General features: G+C 35.3%; 1 protein-coding gene across 6 annotated transcripts in view; it reads left to right on the top strand.

The window, feature by feature from the left end:
- LOC106054806 (uncharacterized) overlaps positions 1–15,882 on the top strand; it is a 33,640-nt gene extending 17,758 nt beyond the window's left edge. For 4 of the 6 annotated variants that reach the window (XM_013210837.2, XM_056044806.1, XM_013210838.2 and 1 more), the window contains 9 exons: positions 4,205–5,392; positions 5,527–5,808; positions 6,226–6,672; positions 7,498–7,678; positions 8,198–8,350; positions 8,598–8,755; positions 9,150–9,305; positions 10,856–11,068; positions 12,786–15,882. In XM_013210837.2, the coding sequence (XP_013066291.2) occupies positions 4,205–5,392; positions 5,527–5,808; positions 6,226–6,672; positions 7,498–7,678; positions 8,198–8,350; positions 8,598–8,755; positions 9,150–9,305; positions 10,856–11,068; positions 12,786–13,547 (3,540 nt within the window). In that variant the 3' untranslated portion in view covers positions 13,548–15,882. The remainder of the gene's footprint in view (positions 1–4,204; positions 5,393–5,526; positions 5,809–6,225; positions 6,673–7,497; positions 7,679–8,197; positions 8,351–8,597; positions 8,756–9,149; positions 9,306–10,855; positions 11,069–12,785) is intronic. The other 2 variants (XM_013210840.2, XM_013210841.2) reach the window with 2 other exon arrangements.
- Positions 15,883–17,000: the final 1,118 nt, after the last annotated feature.

The raw sequence follows: 17,000 nt of genomic DNA, 5'->3' as shown, positions 1-17,000 counted from the left end.
CCTTTACTAGAAAAAAATAAAACCTTATTACAAGGCTAAAAATGACTCGCCCATTTTCAAGAAAGAGCGATTGAAAAATCAAATAAAGTGAAACATGGTCGTACTTTCACCACAGCTTGGCCTTTGATGATAAGTTATCAGCGGCACGGTCATAATTATTGTAATCGCATTTCTATCTCTCAAAAGATTTCCACTACTTGCACCACACCTTGGCCTTTGATGATAAGTTATCAGCGGCAAGGTCATAATTATTCTAATCGCACTTCTATCTTTCAAAAGATTTCCACTACTTGCAGCACACCTTGGCCTTTGATGATAAGTTATCAGCGGCACGGTCATAATTATTCTAATCGCACTTCTATCTTTCAAAAGATTTCCCTACTTGCACCACACCTTGGCCTTTGATGATTAGTTATCATCCGCATGGTCATAATTATTCTAATCGCACTTCTATCTCTCAAAAGATTCCCACTACTTGCACTACACCTTGGCCTTTGATCATTACGCTATAGATAAGTACACATCCAAATTTACCATAGCGGCAAGGTCATAATTATTCTAATCGCACTTCTATCTTTCAAAAGATTTCCACTACTTGCAGCACACCTTGGCCTTTGATGATAAGTTATCAGCGGCACGGTCATAATTATTCTAATCGCACTTCTATCTTTCAAAAGATTTCCTCTACTTGCACCACACCTTGGCCTTTGATGATTAGTTATCATCCGCATGGTCATAATTATTCTAATCGCTTTTCTATCTCTCAAAAGATTCCCACTACTTGCACTACACCTTGGCCTTTGATCATTACGCTATAGATAAGTACACATCCAAATTTACCATAGCGGCAAGGTCATAATTATTCTAATCACACTTCTATCTTTCAAAAGATTTCCACTACTTGCAGCACACCTTGGCCTTTGATGATAAGTTATCAGCGGCACGGTCATAATTATTCTAATCGCACTTCTATCTTTCAAAAGATTTCCTCTACTTGCACCACACCTTGGCCTTTGATGATTAGTTATCATCCGCATGGTCATAATTATTCTAATCGCTTTTCTATCTCTCAAAAGATTCCCACTACTTGCACTACACCTTGGCCTTTGATCATTACGCTATAGATAAGTACACATCCAAATTTACCATATATAATATTAGATTTCTCATTAAGAATACAAAGTGGAAGAGGAAACACTATAAACGCATTAGTAATATGTCATAAAATGTGAAAAAAGAAAGCATTCTACATAATCATATTTATATATAAAATATTTAATTGGGGATGAAATGACCGGGGGATGAAGTGACCAGGGGGTGAAATGACCAGGGGATGAAGTGACCGGGAACCTAATATTTGAGTACTATAACTTTCTCTTTTTTGCTAGCTAGAAAGCTTTAGAAAAATAGTAATATCATCAAGGATTTGTCATCAGTTCTTCACTGTTTGATCACTATAGTACTATAAATAGTGATTCATCATCAGTTCTTGACTGTTTTATCACTATTCTTTTTGATAAAGTTGTAAATATTCTAACATGCTGTTTCAGTGGTAATGCATAGATAAAAATCTAGATTTAGGTTCTAAAGCTGCCATCCATTTTTTTTAGGGTTGTATTATTTAGATTACATATTATTTAAATGGCAAGATGTTTACATTTTCACATTCTCCATTCATTTAATTTTAATTTGATACCAAATATATTAATCATTGGTACTTGTATTACTATAAATGTTTGTTTTAACCAAGTTCAAACCCCCCCCCCCCCCCCCCAAAAAAAACCACTGCAGTCAATGAGTTAATAAGAGATAGGGTTTGGGTTCCTGATGTTGGGGTTGGGTATGTTTTTTTGTTGTTTTTTTTTGTATGTCCTGTAGGCAGTTAACATTTTAAAAAATAATTTCTTAATTAAGGGCTAGATAAGGTTCTTATTTTTAGAAGTAGCTAGAAATAGAATTTAATTCTAAATTAAATTCAAAATACTTTCTATTGAGCTTACAATTATTCTTAGTCTTAAATGTGACCTTGTTTAATACAATATCTAAATCTAAAAAATAAACCACTGTACATATGAATAAATGTGATAATTTAGTATAACAAAACCACTAGCTTATGTAACTGAAGCTGTAGCAACACAAGGGTTGATTTATGTACACTTAGCCTGTCTTAGAAATGTAAATAGTGTAAGCTGACATTTTGACTCTTTCAAGGATTTTAAGACATCATTTACTAAGCTGTAATGACAACATGATAGCCACAGAAACTGCTGAACTTTTCATCTTCGGAGGGAATTTTAATGAACCAAATGAAGATGACATTTATTTTAAATTTCTTTGACTACTGCATCCTGAAGACTTTGACATAGAGGTCATCATGTATTTGTAAAAACCGATTTCCGCTGAGCTTTTTTAAAGGCATAAAAGCAAGTTTTCTATAAATTTGATCATTTTGTCAGAATTATCATGAAAGGAAACATTTTCAGAATAAAAGAAAACAACATTAGTTACCTACTACTAAGACTTCACTTCATGCTGAAAAATTAGTTTTTTTTGTGAGCTGAAATATTCTATATATACTGATTGACCTGTGGCAATGACTTTATGATAATGTATAAAATAAGAAAAAAACTTTAAATTGTGACTTTTGCCTTAAATCTGTTTCACTTTAAATAGCATGATATTTAGTAATACAATTCTTAAAATTAACCAAGCATGTTGTGTTTTTAAAATGACACTTGAAAAAAAAGTTTTCTTATTTACTCTGCTATTTTTAGTGCTTTGGTCAATGTTTAAACAAAAAATTGTATGACATTTGTATCATTCTTTGTTCACACATAACATAAGTAACATATGATCTCATTAATATTTGTTGAATGTATATGTTGAAAGTCATTTCTGTGGTTGATAAATAATGACATAGTAAGTTAAATCTATTTTGAGTCTGGACTTCAGAGGAGGATGATTTCTGGCTCATCCATTTCAGGAAGCTACACAGTCCAGCACTGACAGATTATCTGCTATGGCTATTTGGCGGTCCACAGCCCTTCCTGACCCTCTTCCCACCCCTCCCTACTCTGACAGCGTCATTCGTGCCAGAGAGTCTGGTAACACAATGTCTGCAAGGCCCAAAATCATCCGTGAGACGACCCAATTTTTCCTGGCCCTGAAACTTTGGTGGACTGCTCCAGACTATGAGCGCATCGCTGAGCTTGTTCTTCAGAATTTCCCAGCGCTCGTTAGTCTAGTAAGCCTAGATGTGTAGGGTCCTGTGTCATTTAATGTGTTCTCCTTTCCTGCGTACAGTTTGTGTACCAATCAAATTGTAGTCTTACTTTGTCAGATGTTCATTGTGTGTATTAGCATTTGTGTGGCATCTTTTAGCTCCTACAAGTTCAGACAAGGTCGTCATTGATGTTGTACATTTCACAAGTCTAAGCTGGCTAGTTTGGTTGTTTCAATTTTAGCTCAGTTACACAGTTAATGTTCAATGTTTTTTTTTCTTTTTTCATTTAATGTTGTTTTTAAGCAAATAGTTTTTTTATAAATAATTTTTGTTATTGTTTTTTTTTTTTTTTTTATAATTTTGTTTCTATTATGTTTTGTATGGAATGAAAAGTTAAAGATATTAAGGTATGCCCTTGTTATACATTAGCATAGTTGTTAATAAAGAGTTAATTTTGTTAGCATGTTGTTGTTTCAACACCCAAATCTAGTAGATGACTAAAATATTAGTTGGATCTATCTCTCTGTGCTGACTTACAATCTCTTTTGCTTTGTCTTTTCATTTTTGTTTGTTGATATATCTATGATTGCTGTAGTGAAATAGTTAAGAAAACTTGAAGATGAAAATAATTTCAGATTATTTAGATTTCAAAGCTGTTTATTCATAACTGGGTGCATTTTTATATAAAAAAAGATGTCTGTTACTATAAAACAAAAATATTTACTATATTGTCTAAATTATTTATAACTATGTAGTTACATTGAAAATGTTAAATGCTAACTATATAAATATTTATAAACTTCTAAGCATTATAATTACTCTAAAATATATTTTAGTTTCTAAAGTCAATTTTCTCTCTTCAACCTTAGTTCTCCCCACCCTCCCCAAAACCTTATATTTTGCTACACGTTATCTTAGTTTGATGCAATTTGCAATTTAGTCGCTAGATGTCTTAATCTAAAATTTGTTTTTCTTCTCTAGCAAGCAGTTAAGAAAGATTTAGGAACATGTGCTAGAAATATGAGAAGACGACTTCCAGCTTCTAAATATAAACCTTCAAGTTCCCAGAAAGCTTGGAGTAATTCCTCCTCAGGCCTAGAGACACAGTCAGTAGAGTCTGCAGCACAAAGCTCTTTAGTTCAAGGAACCACTGCCTCTGAATATATGAAAGCACTAATGGCAGCTCAGAACATGAATTTATCTGAGCTAGGCATGACTCAGAGAAATTTGGGAGAGCTAGCTATGTTGGCAGGAATCAAGCAGAGAATAGAGCAGCATCCCCAAGATGTTACAGATTTAGAAAGACAGTATCTGGCTCAGTGTTCTAGTGATGAACAAAGGCAGGCTTTAATGGCTTCAGGAGCCTTTGGTAATGATACAGTAGCTATGGCTGCACTAAGTGCTTTCTATGGTCAACTGGGTATGGATATATCAGCGGCTACTAAAAGAACTCTTAGTAATGAGTATAGCACAAATTCAGCACATGAAGGAGCATCTAACATTTCCACTGGAGAATTGTTAGAAGTTCCAAACAAACGCCAAAGGAGAATATCCCAAGCTGAAGTAGAAAAACGTCTGAGGGAAGCTGAACTGAGTCATGGCATCTCACATGAAAACAAAACTCATTCTCTTTCTGTGGGAGTAGCTGAGAAAAATTTAGTTAAAAGAGAACCAATGTCTCCTGGAGGTGAGAGCCTTAAGTCTGCTGCAAGTAGTCGTCAGCAGCACCAGAATCCTCTAAATATGCCTGTCTTTCCTTCATCAAGTGTTGCTTCAGTTCATGAACAGGCTGCATATTGGGATGCTAACATGGCCCTGATTGGTGCTGTTTCTATGGCTCATTCTAGTGCCAGGCAGATGGCCACACAGGCTCATTCACAGGCTGAAATACACCACCTCTCAGGCCATGATCACTCTTCAAACCTTGCTAGTGAAGGACCCATGAATCTTACATACCATGAATCGGAAAAGCATGGCAATCATAGACAACACATGGTGTCTGAATCACCACTGCATGATTCACTTCCTGATACAGCTGGGCTTGCTGCTCAAGTTGAGGTGACCACATCCTCCATCAAATCACACAGTCCTCGTCGACGAGCATCCTCTTCCCCTCGTTCATCCCAACAAGGTGATCAGAGTAATTCTCGTGATCAGGTAAGAACTGAGGTGAGATCATTTTCATTTATCTTTAGCTTTAAAAAATAGTTAAATATTAAATATTCTAGAACTCTAGTGTAACAGTAGTGTTTATCTACTCAATAAACATTTTAAAAGTTTTTTTTTTAAATGAATGATCAAAGGTTTGGTTTCCTCATGGTGCTGGCTTCAAGAAAGAAAATCAGGAAATAGTCTGCTTGCCAGATCCTCTACCAATTCCCATTTACTCTCAAAAAATTGTAGCCGCTCGAGATGATGGCTTATCCATGAGACACAGATCAGAAATAATTCGTGAAACAGCCAGGTTTTTTTTAAATCTGAAATATTGGTGGTCTAGTGCTGACTATACCAGGATATCTGAACTGGTAGTACAACAGTTTCCAGATTTAAAAGATGACATTACTGCTGATGGAATGACAAACTATGTGAGTCTTAATTTTAAAAAGCTTTTTTTTTTTTTTTTTTTTTTTTGAAGATTTCCATACTATTATTATCTTTTAAAAATGTCTAACTTCATCAAGTATTAGCTTGACACAATATTCCAACTTTTCTTTTGACAAGACAAGAATCTCTAAAATTATGAGTACTTGTTGCTTAGGCTTATATGCTAATATCCATAATTAAACAACATAATTATGCCTTTATCTTTTAACAACTAAAATTATCTATTACTCATCTAATAAATGATTTAGGGTCAATTCTAATCTACTTTGTTAAAAGCAATTTCAGCCTTTGAAGTAATTTTTAATTGCGCAAAGAAAAGATATTTCTAACTAAAAAAACTACTTCGAATTGTTATTTAACAAAAATGTGCCAGAATTTACTTTTATTTCATGTTTCAGAGACGTATTCAGAGAGACTTGTCTATGTGTGCCAGAAATCTTCGTAGAAGTAAAAAGCCCAGAAAGATGAGAGAAATCAACTCAGATGGCTCGAATTCATTGCTTGACATTCCAGAAGCTGCTCGTTCAAGTAAAAAGCCAAGTAAATCATCCAAAAGTAGTTCCTTGTTTACTTCCAGTGTTGACAAAAAAATGAAACGACAGGCTGCTTCGAGCAACAAGATAAAAAAGATCAAACAAGAAGCTGCAGCTTCAGTGGTTTCTGAAGCCTGTCCAGCTGGACTGAATGAAGACATGACAGCTGCAGCAGCTCTACTACAACAACAATTCATGCAGTCCTCATCTTCTGCCTCAACATCATATCACCCGAGTGCTCACCTGCTACCTTCATCTCACTTGTTGCCTTCACTGCAAACCCACCCTGCATTACATGACCAGCAAATGCAGGTATGTCACAGTCACCTGGTAAATTTGATTAAGTAGGTCACTTAGTATAACTGTAATCTGGCTAGCTCAGGCTAGGATTTTCATCTGGGTAGGATCTTGTGGTATGGGAAGTTCAGGCTGAGATTTTCATCTGGGTAGGATCTTGTGGTCTGGGAAGTTCAGGCTGAGATTTTGATCTGGGCAGGTATCTTGTGGTCTGGGAAGTTCAGGCTGAGATTTTCATCTGGGTAGGATCTTGTGGTCTGGGAAGTTCAGGCTGAGATTTTCATCTGGGTAGGATCTTGTGGTCTGGGAAGTTCAGGCTGAGATTTTGATCTGGGCAGGTATCTTGTGGTCTGGGAAGTTCAGGCTGAGATTATCATCTGGGTAGGATCTTGTGGTCTGGGAAGTTCAGGCTGAGATTTTCATCTGGGTAGGATCTTGTGGTCTGGGAAGTTCAGGCTGAGATTTTGATCTGGGCAGGTATCTTGTGGTCTGGGAAGTTCAGGCTGAGATTTTCATCTGGGTAGGATCTTGTGGTCTGGGAAGTTCAGGCTGAGATTTTCATCTGGGTAGGATCTTGTGGTCTGGGAAGTTCAGGCTGAGATTTTGATCTGGGCAGGTATCTTGTGGTCTGTGTAGCTCAGGTTCCTTAACCTTATGGTTTGGTTATTCATTGTGTAGGTCAGTGGCCTCATGTTTTAAGTTACAACTTTAAAGGTTCTATAGACAGTTAATATTTCATTGCAGTTGTCTGATGTTTTCTGTCTGTCTGAAAGTTCTGCATGGATTTAGCGTGCTAATAAACATATGTATATCTTGTCACCTCTGTGTACACACATTCAGGTCCAGTTAAATTCTGCATTGTTACAGCAACAACAGCAGCAGCAACAACAACAGCAGCAGCAACAACACCATCACCATCATCATCATCAGGAAGGGCACAGTGTGAATGCTGAGGAGTCTCATCATTCTAAACGTTTAGTCAAGGAAGAGAGTCAAGAGTCTTTTGAACAACACATGTCAAGTAAATTGATTTCTAATTACAAACTTACTGTGATAAGAATTTTCCTGAAATTGACAGCAATCTGGAAATTTTGTTTGACCTTTATTTCTGGCAAAAAAATCTTAATTCTTTTTAGTATTTATAGCAAAAAAAAACATAAATCCAAACATGAAAAAGAAAATATTTTCATTTTTTGGAAAAATGATTTCATTGGCATATGGACTCATCCAATAATGCTCTGTTTACAAGTCTAAAATAAAATTTAAAAAAAAACTCACTAAAAGTTTGAATCTGAATCTGAAGTCTTGACTTTGAACAATCTCCATCTACTAGGTCTAGGTCTATAGATTCTAGAATTGGACTGGATGGTTAATTGTGGTATGCAGACTAGATCTCTCTTTGCTACTTTCTAGATCTATAATCTATATATAGATCTAGAATATCTGCCATGAGTTTGAACCCTACTTTTTTTTTTTTTTGTGTGCAGAATTAGATCTGATCCATTTCTCTTGATCTCTGTTTCTTTGTCTGTGTATATAGGTCTAAAGACAAGTGCTGTACCACCAATGCAGAGATCTGTGACACCTAATGATAATCAACCTAGTTTAAGTGAGGTCTCCAAACAATTGACTAAATCCAATCATGGACTGAGCAGAAGTATGGAAGCACCAACACTAACTAAAGATGAACATGGTAATTTTATTGTATTTTATATATATTCATAGAGACTCATTCATTGACCATTGCAATTAAGGTATATGGTAGAATAATCTATTATCACCTTTTTATTTGGATATCTAAGCATTGCAGTTATCTACCAGAAAGGAGTACATTCTATAATGGGCCTTTACTAACCAAACTCTGTATTTATTTTTATTGAACAGTTGTCTTTACAAATCTATTTACTATTTACTAATCTACATTGTTTAAATCTTTGTAGAAAAACTACTTCAAGTTCAGGCACCAGTATCCACCAACTCAATGAAAGTTTATGTGGATCCTGATCATGGGAATGATCTGCAAGAAAGATTTTCTACTTTGTGGCGTAAAGGAAAATTCTTTGATGCTTCTCTCGGAGTTGCCAACAAAAAGCTTCATGTTAGTGTCATTTTTAAATTATTTCCTGTGTCTTACTAGGTGCATTATATGCCTGAGTGTGTTATGTTAGCCAATATAGCAATCTTGTTCAACCGACATTTAAACTCTTTACTAACTTCATTTTTTAAACTGTTAACATTCTACATGTATATAATGGGAATGGGAGACACAATTTTTTAATTTTTTTAAATTTATTTTTGACAAAACTTAAGTGCTCTAATAATATTTGACAAATGTATTTTTGCCAGATAAGGTTTATTGTTTTCAATGTGTCCAGAAATATCAATACTCCAGTAAAGAGATATGACATTGTTAGTTGTTCACAAAAGTCTATGTAAAATATTTTCTGATTGTATTCTTTTCAATTTCTTTTAAACATTATTGATTTCATCAGGTCCACAAACTTGTGCTGTTAGCCATGAGTCCATACCTTCAAGAGACCTTTAAAAATGCAGATCCTAGATCACAATTGGAAGTTAATTTACCATCTGACACAACCTATGAGACAGCTAAAGCATTTCTCAAGTACATCTATGAAGGTGTTCTAGAGGTAGGCTTTATTTGAATAGCTCTATTTGTTATTGAATTAAACTTATTATGTTATTAACACTTGTCTTTTGAAAAATGGATTTCAAATCATAAATGAAACAGTTCTTAAGAAGCCAGCTGTTTTCCTCTATGCCAGTAAGGGCAAAATGGCGCCTGATTCTTTCAACACTGTTCTCCTTTAAGCACTCAAAAATTTTTTGCCACATTCAGCGCAGAAAGTCTCAAAAGTGTATCCCATGGCCTTTGTAAGAAATCTCTGTCTCATTTGGATGTTTCCTGCTGCCTGTTCTGTTGCTCTCTAAAAGTCATTCCTTATGCGGGATATGTACTCTGCCCAGTGTATCTGTCAAAGTATAATCAGTCCCTATTTGTAGTGTGGTCTTGCCATCCTATGTACATCTTTGGTGAAAGTGTTCAAGAAGTCTGAGTTGCTTTCTGTATAGTACCCATGTCTCAGATTTATATAGAAGAGTTCAGAGAACCACTGCCAGATAGACAATTATTTTTGTTGGCAGGCGGAGCGATATATATTCTGCCACACTCTTGTTTGGAGGTGTCCAAAAGCACTACTGGTTATCAATTTTCCTTTAAAATGATGCATAGTTTGATACTGTGATACTATGTAAAGTGGTCAACCATGTTAAAGTGTTAACAGAGAACTTAGGATCTATGTACATTTTATTGGAGGATTTCTGAAATATGACTTCTGCATAGTATTCAAATTTATTGAACTGGAGCTGGAGCTCATGTTCAGTGTGAGCAAGTTGGGTGCACTCATCAGCATAGATAAGCTCTGTGTTGTTGTTTTGGTAGTTGTTTGTCAAAGTTTGAACTCATTTCTGTCTTAGGTTCTGACATAGGTCTCTGCCTCATTAGACCCAAACTTATGCCAAAGATGATAGCAAATAGATTAGGGACATGTACACAACCCTGCTTTACACCATTCTCTATGGGAAAGTGATCAAATTCCCTATTCCCAGGAGTTATATTGTTTTGTTTTTTTTTGGCCAGAACACCCCCTTTATTTATTTATTTCAATAAACGTGCCACATTTTAAGTATCAATCTAACATACTTTTTTTTAGCCCATGAATGTTACAATGAAATTTCATGGCCTGCCCTCTTTCTCTTTTTTGCTCTCTGGAACCCCCATTTTTTTTTAACCTGTGCATCATAATTTCCCCAACATAGACTTTTGATCTGATTTGGCTCTTTACTATGTCTGACTATAGAGTTGGTCAGTCAATCAAGCAGGACTCATGCAAAGATCTTTCCTTCTACTGACAAGAATGTAATGCCTCAATAATTGTAGCCAGAAGGCTATCATCACCTCTTCAAATGTTTTTTGAGTCATTGTGTTCCTCTGTCACAACTTTCTGAGCAGATTCCTCAGTTATAGTTATTACAGGTTGTCCGCAATAACCTTGTTCTGCAAGTGGCTGGTGTGGTCAGTAAAGAAGCACTATTTACCATTAGACAGCTATGCTGGGTTGGAGATAGAAATGTATTTGAATCTTTAAATACTTAAAACTTTATGGTTTTATTGCCTCAGGTGGATACATCATCAGTCAGATCATTACATAAGATCGCTACTATGTTACAAATGACAAAACTTGCTCAGTACTGCCAGAACTTTGCACAACAACTTCAAGAAGAAGCTGACCAGGCTAATGGTGCTGTTGAAAGTGAAATTCCCAAAATTTCTGTTAACCTTGGGGAACTTGCTGAGATACAAGCACAGAGGCAGAGATTAATGGAGGCTCAGGTAGTTTTTTAAAATTATAAAATGTTATAAAACTTACATTGTGTAATATTAAATTGTTGTTTTTTTTAATGCTATTCTTATTAGTATAACAGACATGCCTACAGTCCTGCATTATGCGGAACAGTCCCGCAAAATCATCAAAAAAGCTCACATGTTCCCCTGTTCCGCATTCACGATTTTTTGTTCCGCCAAGTCTGAATTCCGCCAAAAAAAATCGCTGATTTTTCATTATTTATTAATAATGCGAAATGAAAATAATGAAAGCAAAATAAAATAAATATAGGTCTGTGTTTATTGTTTACATTTCATCTCCTCCCAGACCCGGTGTGTCCTAAATTTACGAAAATATGGCTGATCTAGATCTAGTAGTCTATGTCGCTAGGTTAGGGTTAGGGTTAGATCCTAAATCTAATCTAAATGTTCCATTCAAATCCCTTTCTTTTCACGACAATGGCTCTACTAGATCTAGTCTAGACTAGATATCTATTCTAACACTGTCACTAACTAGATAACTAGATGATACTAAATCTAGATCTATCCTAGTATTCCTAGAAAAAGACTTAGACGGTGATAGATCTCTAGATTTCTATGTATCATTATGTAATAAATTAAGTTCTCAATAAGTCTATAGTTCTAGACATAAATATTTAGATCTATATTGTCTATAATATAATTATTATAATTTGTGTTCTTAGACTTAGAGGACTTATTAGATGTAGATCTAGACTAGTACTAGTAGACTGAAATTATTTTAGATCTAGTTCAAATTATTTTAGATCTAGAACTAGAGACAACATCTAGAGTGACTAGAGAAGAGCCCTAGAAATGGATAGATAGGCTAATCAAGTAGATCTAGAATAATCTAGAATATAGGTGTTAGAACTATTGATTTCAAACAAAGGACATAATTTTTAATTAAAGGTTTTCTTACTTTTAATTATACTATTTATATCTAATTTATTAGAAGCAAACTAGTATTGTTATTAAAGTAATATAATTGAAGTTTTATTTATTGCGTACAGTATGGCTTACAAAGGTAAAGCGTGTATGTTCCACATTGGGGCCCAAAATTCCACATTTTCAACCTAAGTGTTCCACATTCTGGGTCTTGGGGGTAGTCATGTCTTGTATAATACCAATTTTCCCTTTGTTTTTTAGTGGCCCCTGAATGAGGAATAGCTGGTATTAGTTTTGTGTGGTCTGTCTGTCCATCTGTGCCGTTTAGATCTCATAAACTAAAAAAAGAGATTGAAAATCCATCATACTAGCTACTTAAATTAGAAAAACAAACCTTCTATTTTTTAAAGAGAAAAAATCTACTTAGTATGCATATTAAAGCAATATAATTTAAAACAAGTATTAATAAGGAGTGCATCATATTTTACACATGAAGTGCATAGAGGAAAGCCATACACCTATACATTTAACTAAAAGGAAATGTTTCTTCGTTAAGTCTTTGAATGAGAGATGTGTTTCCACATCATCTTTGTAACCTTTTTTTTTTAAAAAAAAAGAAAATAAAATGGTGCTCTGCTCAGTATTGAATTCTGTGCATCTACCCAGAGTTAGTTTAATCCTAATTCTTGTATTTGACAATAGTGCATAAGGAAACACACAAAAAAAATAAATAAAAGACAGATGTCATTAGCAAATATTTGAATGAATTTTTATTTCTACCAAAAGACCACATTTCAATTTTTTTTTCATTTCATCACAGGCTCTACAACGTCTTGGAGAAAGTAATGAGATCCATCGTGCTTCATCTACAAGGTATATATCTGAAGACAGATCTCAATTGAAATCTGATTATTCAGCTGACCAGAATACTGCTGACCAGACAGGATCTAACTCACACTTTATACATCCAGACCTTCTAGCCCAACATAGAGCTCTTGTTGCAGCATCCTCCTCCACAACTCCCTCACTACTTTTGTCTTCCTCTCAAGATGTTACCACACAGCAACTGATTCATGCTGCACTGGCCAGACACCAAGTATCTTCACCGCCCCCATCTTCCTCATCATCAATGTACCACCAATATCAACAACAAGTTGTTTCACAAGCAGATTCTAACTCTGCCTTGCTTCATCGTCTAGCTGCCCCAGAGTCTGCTGTTTCAGCCACCACATCGCTAGACCCACACCAACAGAGACTGGCTCTAGCTGCCTATTGGCAAGCACATAGCACCTTAGAACTTATGTCTCGTAACCAGTTGACAGGCTTGACCTCAGATCCCTCCAACTTGTCATCTGCATCTGAGCTAGCTGCTATTGCAGGGACTACGTCTCAAGACAGCAGACACTTGGCTCATGAGCTGAAGCTGAAATCCAGCTCTGGTCATTCTAGGGGACATCATTCCAAAGAAACATGGAACAATGACTCAGACAATAGTCATCAGGCTACCATGTTGCCAGAAACATGTCTCCCTGGTGACATGACACGATCACATCATGGGGGTAATTCTGAGGAGAACACATAGTAGCTATAATAAAAGAAGTCAACTATTCAGCTGCTCGTTTGTTAATTGTTAACATATGACATAATATTTTATTGTTTTGTGATCTAGGAATATATTTTGGGGTCCATTGATTGTGTATAGACTTTATAATTAGTTTGATATGGTTCTCTAGAATAGATTTTCTAGCCATTTTTATTGCTCATGTGTTGTATTTGAATTGTATGCCATTCTAACCTAATCAGTGTTCCTTCTATTCAAAGCTCAACAAATTTTTACTAACTAGACTTAATTTATCCAAATAGAGGAGACAAATGCTTCATTGTGTGTTTAAGAGATATTGTCAGGGTATATATACTTAGTATCTCATCACACATGATGTTTCAGATTGCCTTCTGCACAGGTTTTCAATAACCTACAAAATGTTCACATAAACACTATCTGGCTGTTTGTGCCTTCATCTTAAGTCTGGTTTATTGTCTTGAAAGGTTATCTGCTTTTGATTATTTCTTCTTTCATTCCATTCATGAATGCTAATTAAATTTATTTGTAATACTTCTAAATAGAAATTTGAATTCAGAAAAAGACTTTAGGGTTAGTGTAGATTGACATAATGTGAAACATAATAATAGAAATTAAAAAAAAATTAATTAAGAAAAGAATTAGGTTTATTGTGTAAAACCACATGTATAACTTTTAATTTTTTTTATGTAACACAAGTTATAGTCAACTCTCAATGATATGTGGTGAATAGCCATTGATTTGTTAATTGTCGATGTTTTAAATGTACATAGACATAATGTACAAGAAGTGTACTATGCTCATTTGTTTCTGATTCTCTACATTTACAGATAAAATTCTAAAGAAAATTAAAGCACAAATGTTGCTTTACCATCAATTAAAAAAAGGAACATTAGTTTGATCTTGTTGCTTGTGTCCACTAAGTGGATTTATCAGGGAGTAATTGTATCTGACCACACTTGCTTAAGTACATTAGTTCATTACTTGTACTTTTTTGAAAATTATTTCAAATGACCACATCTACTTTTGTTTGAGCTGAAATCTTCAGTGTTCAGTTGGGGGCTTGTTGAGATTTATCATTTATAAATTGTCAGTTTTATTTAATTGTTTATATAAATGTATGACATTGTTAAACAAATGTGATCTATCTGATGATGCAGAGATATAGCAGTTATAGATTTGTAATCTTAGGGTTATTGTGACCTCCTCCGCTTCCTAGTTCTCCTCCTAGTTAAAAAAAAAGTGTAGGTCAATTCAGAGTGGCATTCATACATGTTTAGCACAAATTTTGCCTATGTTGATGTGGAAAGACAGAGTGTCAGTGTCAGATACTTCTATGGAAAGCTTGATCAATATTCACATTTTTGTGTGTAATTTAGAAGAGAAAAAAAAAAATAGATCCCTCCCCCAAATTTCTTTTGTCAGCACTTCCTCCCACATAATTTGAACCCTAACCCTAGTAGGAGTGACAAGATGCAATGATTGTTGGGATGAGACAATTTGTTTGTTTTATTCTTCTCCATTCAATTATGACTTTCATCTGTTGAATGTAACAACTACAGATCTGTTGGTTTTTTTTTTTTTTTGTTTGTTGAATTTCAAACATTAAATGTTAAAATATATTTTAAATGTCATTGCTGCCCTCCCCTTTTTATGAAATGTATTAGGCAAAAATGTAATGTTCAGTTGTAAAACATTGTATTTTCAAATGTGTAACAAGCTTTTCACATATCAAAGATCTAGGATTTCTAAAAAAACAGTGACTATAAAACTTTTGACTGTAATTGAATTTTTATTAATTAAAATTTTAAAGTATTTAAAAAACAAAAGTTGGACCTAAGTAAACTGTTTAAAAACATGTTTGTTATTTGAACCTCTGGAGGCTGTTGTGATATATTATGTACATAACTAAATACTATACCTACCTATATATATAAATCTACTTGATCAAATATCAATATTTAAAAAAAAATGTATTGTTGCTGCCTTTTCTTGTTCCATTTCTTGAAGCCTACCTTATGGTAGCTGTGGGATGGTGACAGTTGTTGTGGGAATGGGTCACTTAGTGTAAATAACAAACAAGCTTGGCAGCGGACAGAACTAGTTGTTGTTCATTCTCAGACATTGTAGCATAGATTTGTTTTCAAAGTTCAATGTGCCAAGAGTTGTTCTTTTTTTTTTTTTTTTTGTAATGTTTGGTTCTGCTCTTTGTAATCAAGAGAGCAGCAATCCAGCTGGTTCTGACTTGTGAGACAAGCATTCTGTCACAGACATGATTCTTCTTCAATGTGATGCTTTTTTTTGTTTGTTTCATTTCAATAAAAGTGGTTAGAAAGTCGTTGATTTATTTGTTTTTTAATTATTAGATTAGATTCAATTCCAATTGAAAGGCTGTTGGAAGAGAGAAATCAAGCGCTCGCCATCACTGATAATATTCAAAGCCAGTTCGGTTGGGATTGATTTTGGCGTTAAAGTCTCCCATCAGTAGAATTAGGTTGTGAGTAGGTGTTTCATCAAGAGTGGTTTGTAGTTGATTATAGAAATATCTTTGATGGTATCCTCTGTAGGGGCATATGCTTGGATGGTAGTGACTTTGATTTGTATCTCCAATCTCTGTTAGACGTGCAGAAGAGCAGACCACTACCTTGTCAGTGGCAAATGTAAGCTCCGATTGAAACGCCAACCAAAACGAGCCACACGACTCCGCCCATTTAATGTAGAGAAGCTTAAAGACGGCAATACTGCAGCACAGTTCCAATTGAAACTAACGAACCGCTTTGAGGCTCTTGCAGATATATTGACCCTTGAAGAAGAGTGGGCCAACTTCAAAGATACCACTATTGGGTCGGAAGGAAGGAGGCGAGGTGGATACAAGACAGAAAATGGAATTTGATAGATGAGAGGAAACCTAACCCAAACGTAGACGAGATCAGAAAAATGAAACACAGGATCGCAGCCTAGCGGAAGAAGCCTATAGGGAAGCAGATCTGAAAGTATAGAGAAGCTGTCGGCGAGATAAACGGGACTGGATTGAGCAGAAGGGACAAGAGGCACAAGGGCAACTTGGCAGACTGCAACAACTGGAGGGGCATTACTCTCCTCTCTGTCCCAGGCAAAGTTTTCAGCACTGTTTTGTTGAGACGGCTTCAACAGTCTGTTGATGAAAGGCTCAGAGAAGAACAAGCAGGTTTCCGAAGATGCAGATCATGTACAGAGCAGATTTTCGTTCTAACCCTAACCCTAACCCAAAGTCTTGAGTACCAACAACGGCTAACGATCAGTTTCGTGGACTTCAAAAAAGCGTTTGATAGTGTCCACCGAGAATCACTATGGAAAATAGTTAGAGTATACGGTATCCCAGAAAAATTCGTCCAGATCCTACGACACCTTTACAGTCAGTCTAGTTGCTGCCTTAAAACAGAAGAGGGAACAACAGAGTTTTTTTACAATCGAGAC

Source organism: Biomphalaria glabrata, chromosome 10 (assembly GCF_947242115.1).
Source record: "Biomphalaria glabrata chromosome 10, xgBioGlab47.1, whole genome shotgun sequence".
NCBI lineage: Eukaryota > Metazoa > Mollusca > Gastropoda > Planorbidae > Biomphalaria > Biomphalaria glabrata.
The sequence above is the reverse complement of the archived record's forward strand: the minus strand, read 5'-3'. Positions and strand labels throughout refer to the sequence as shown.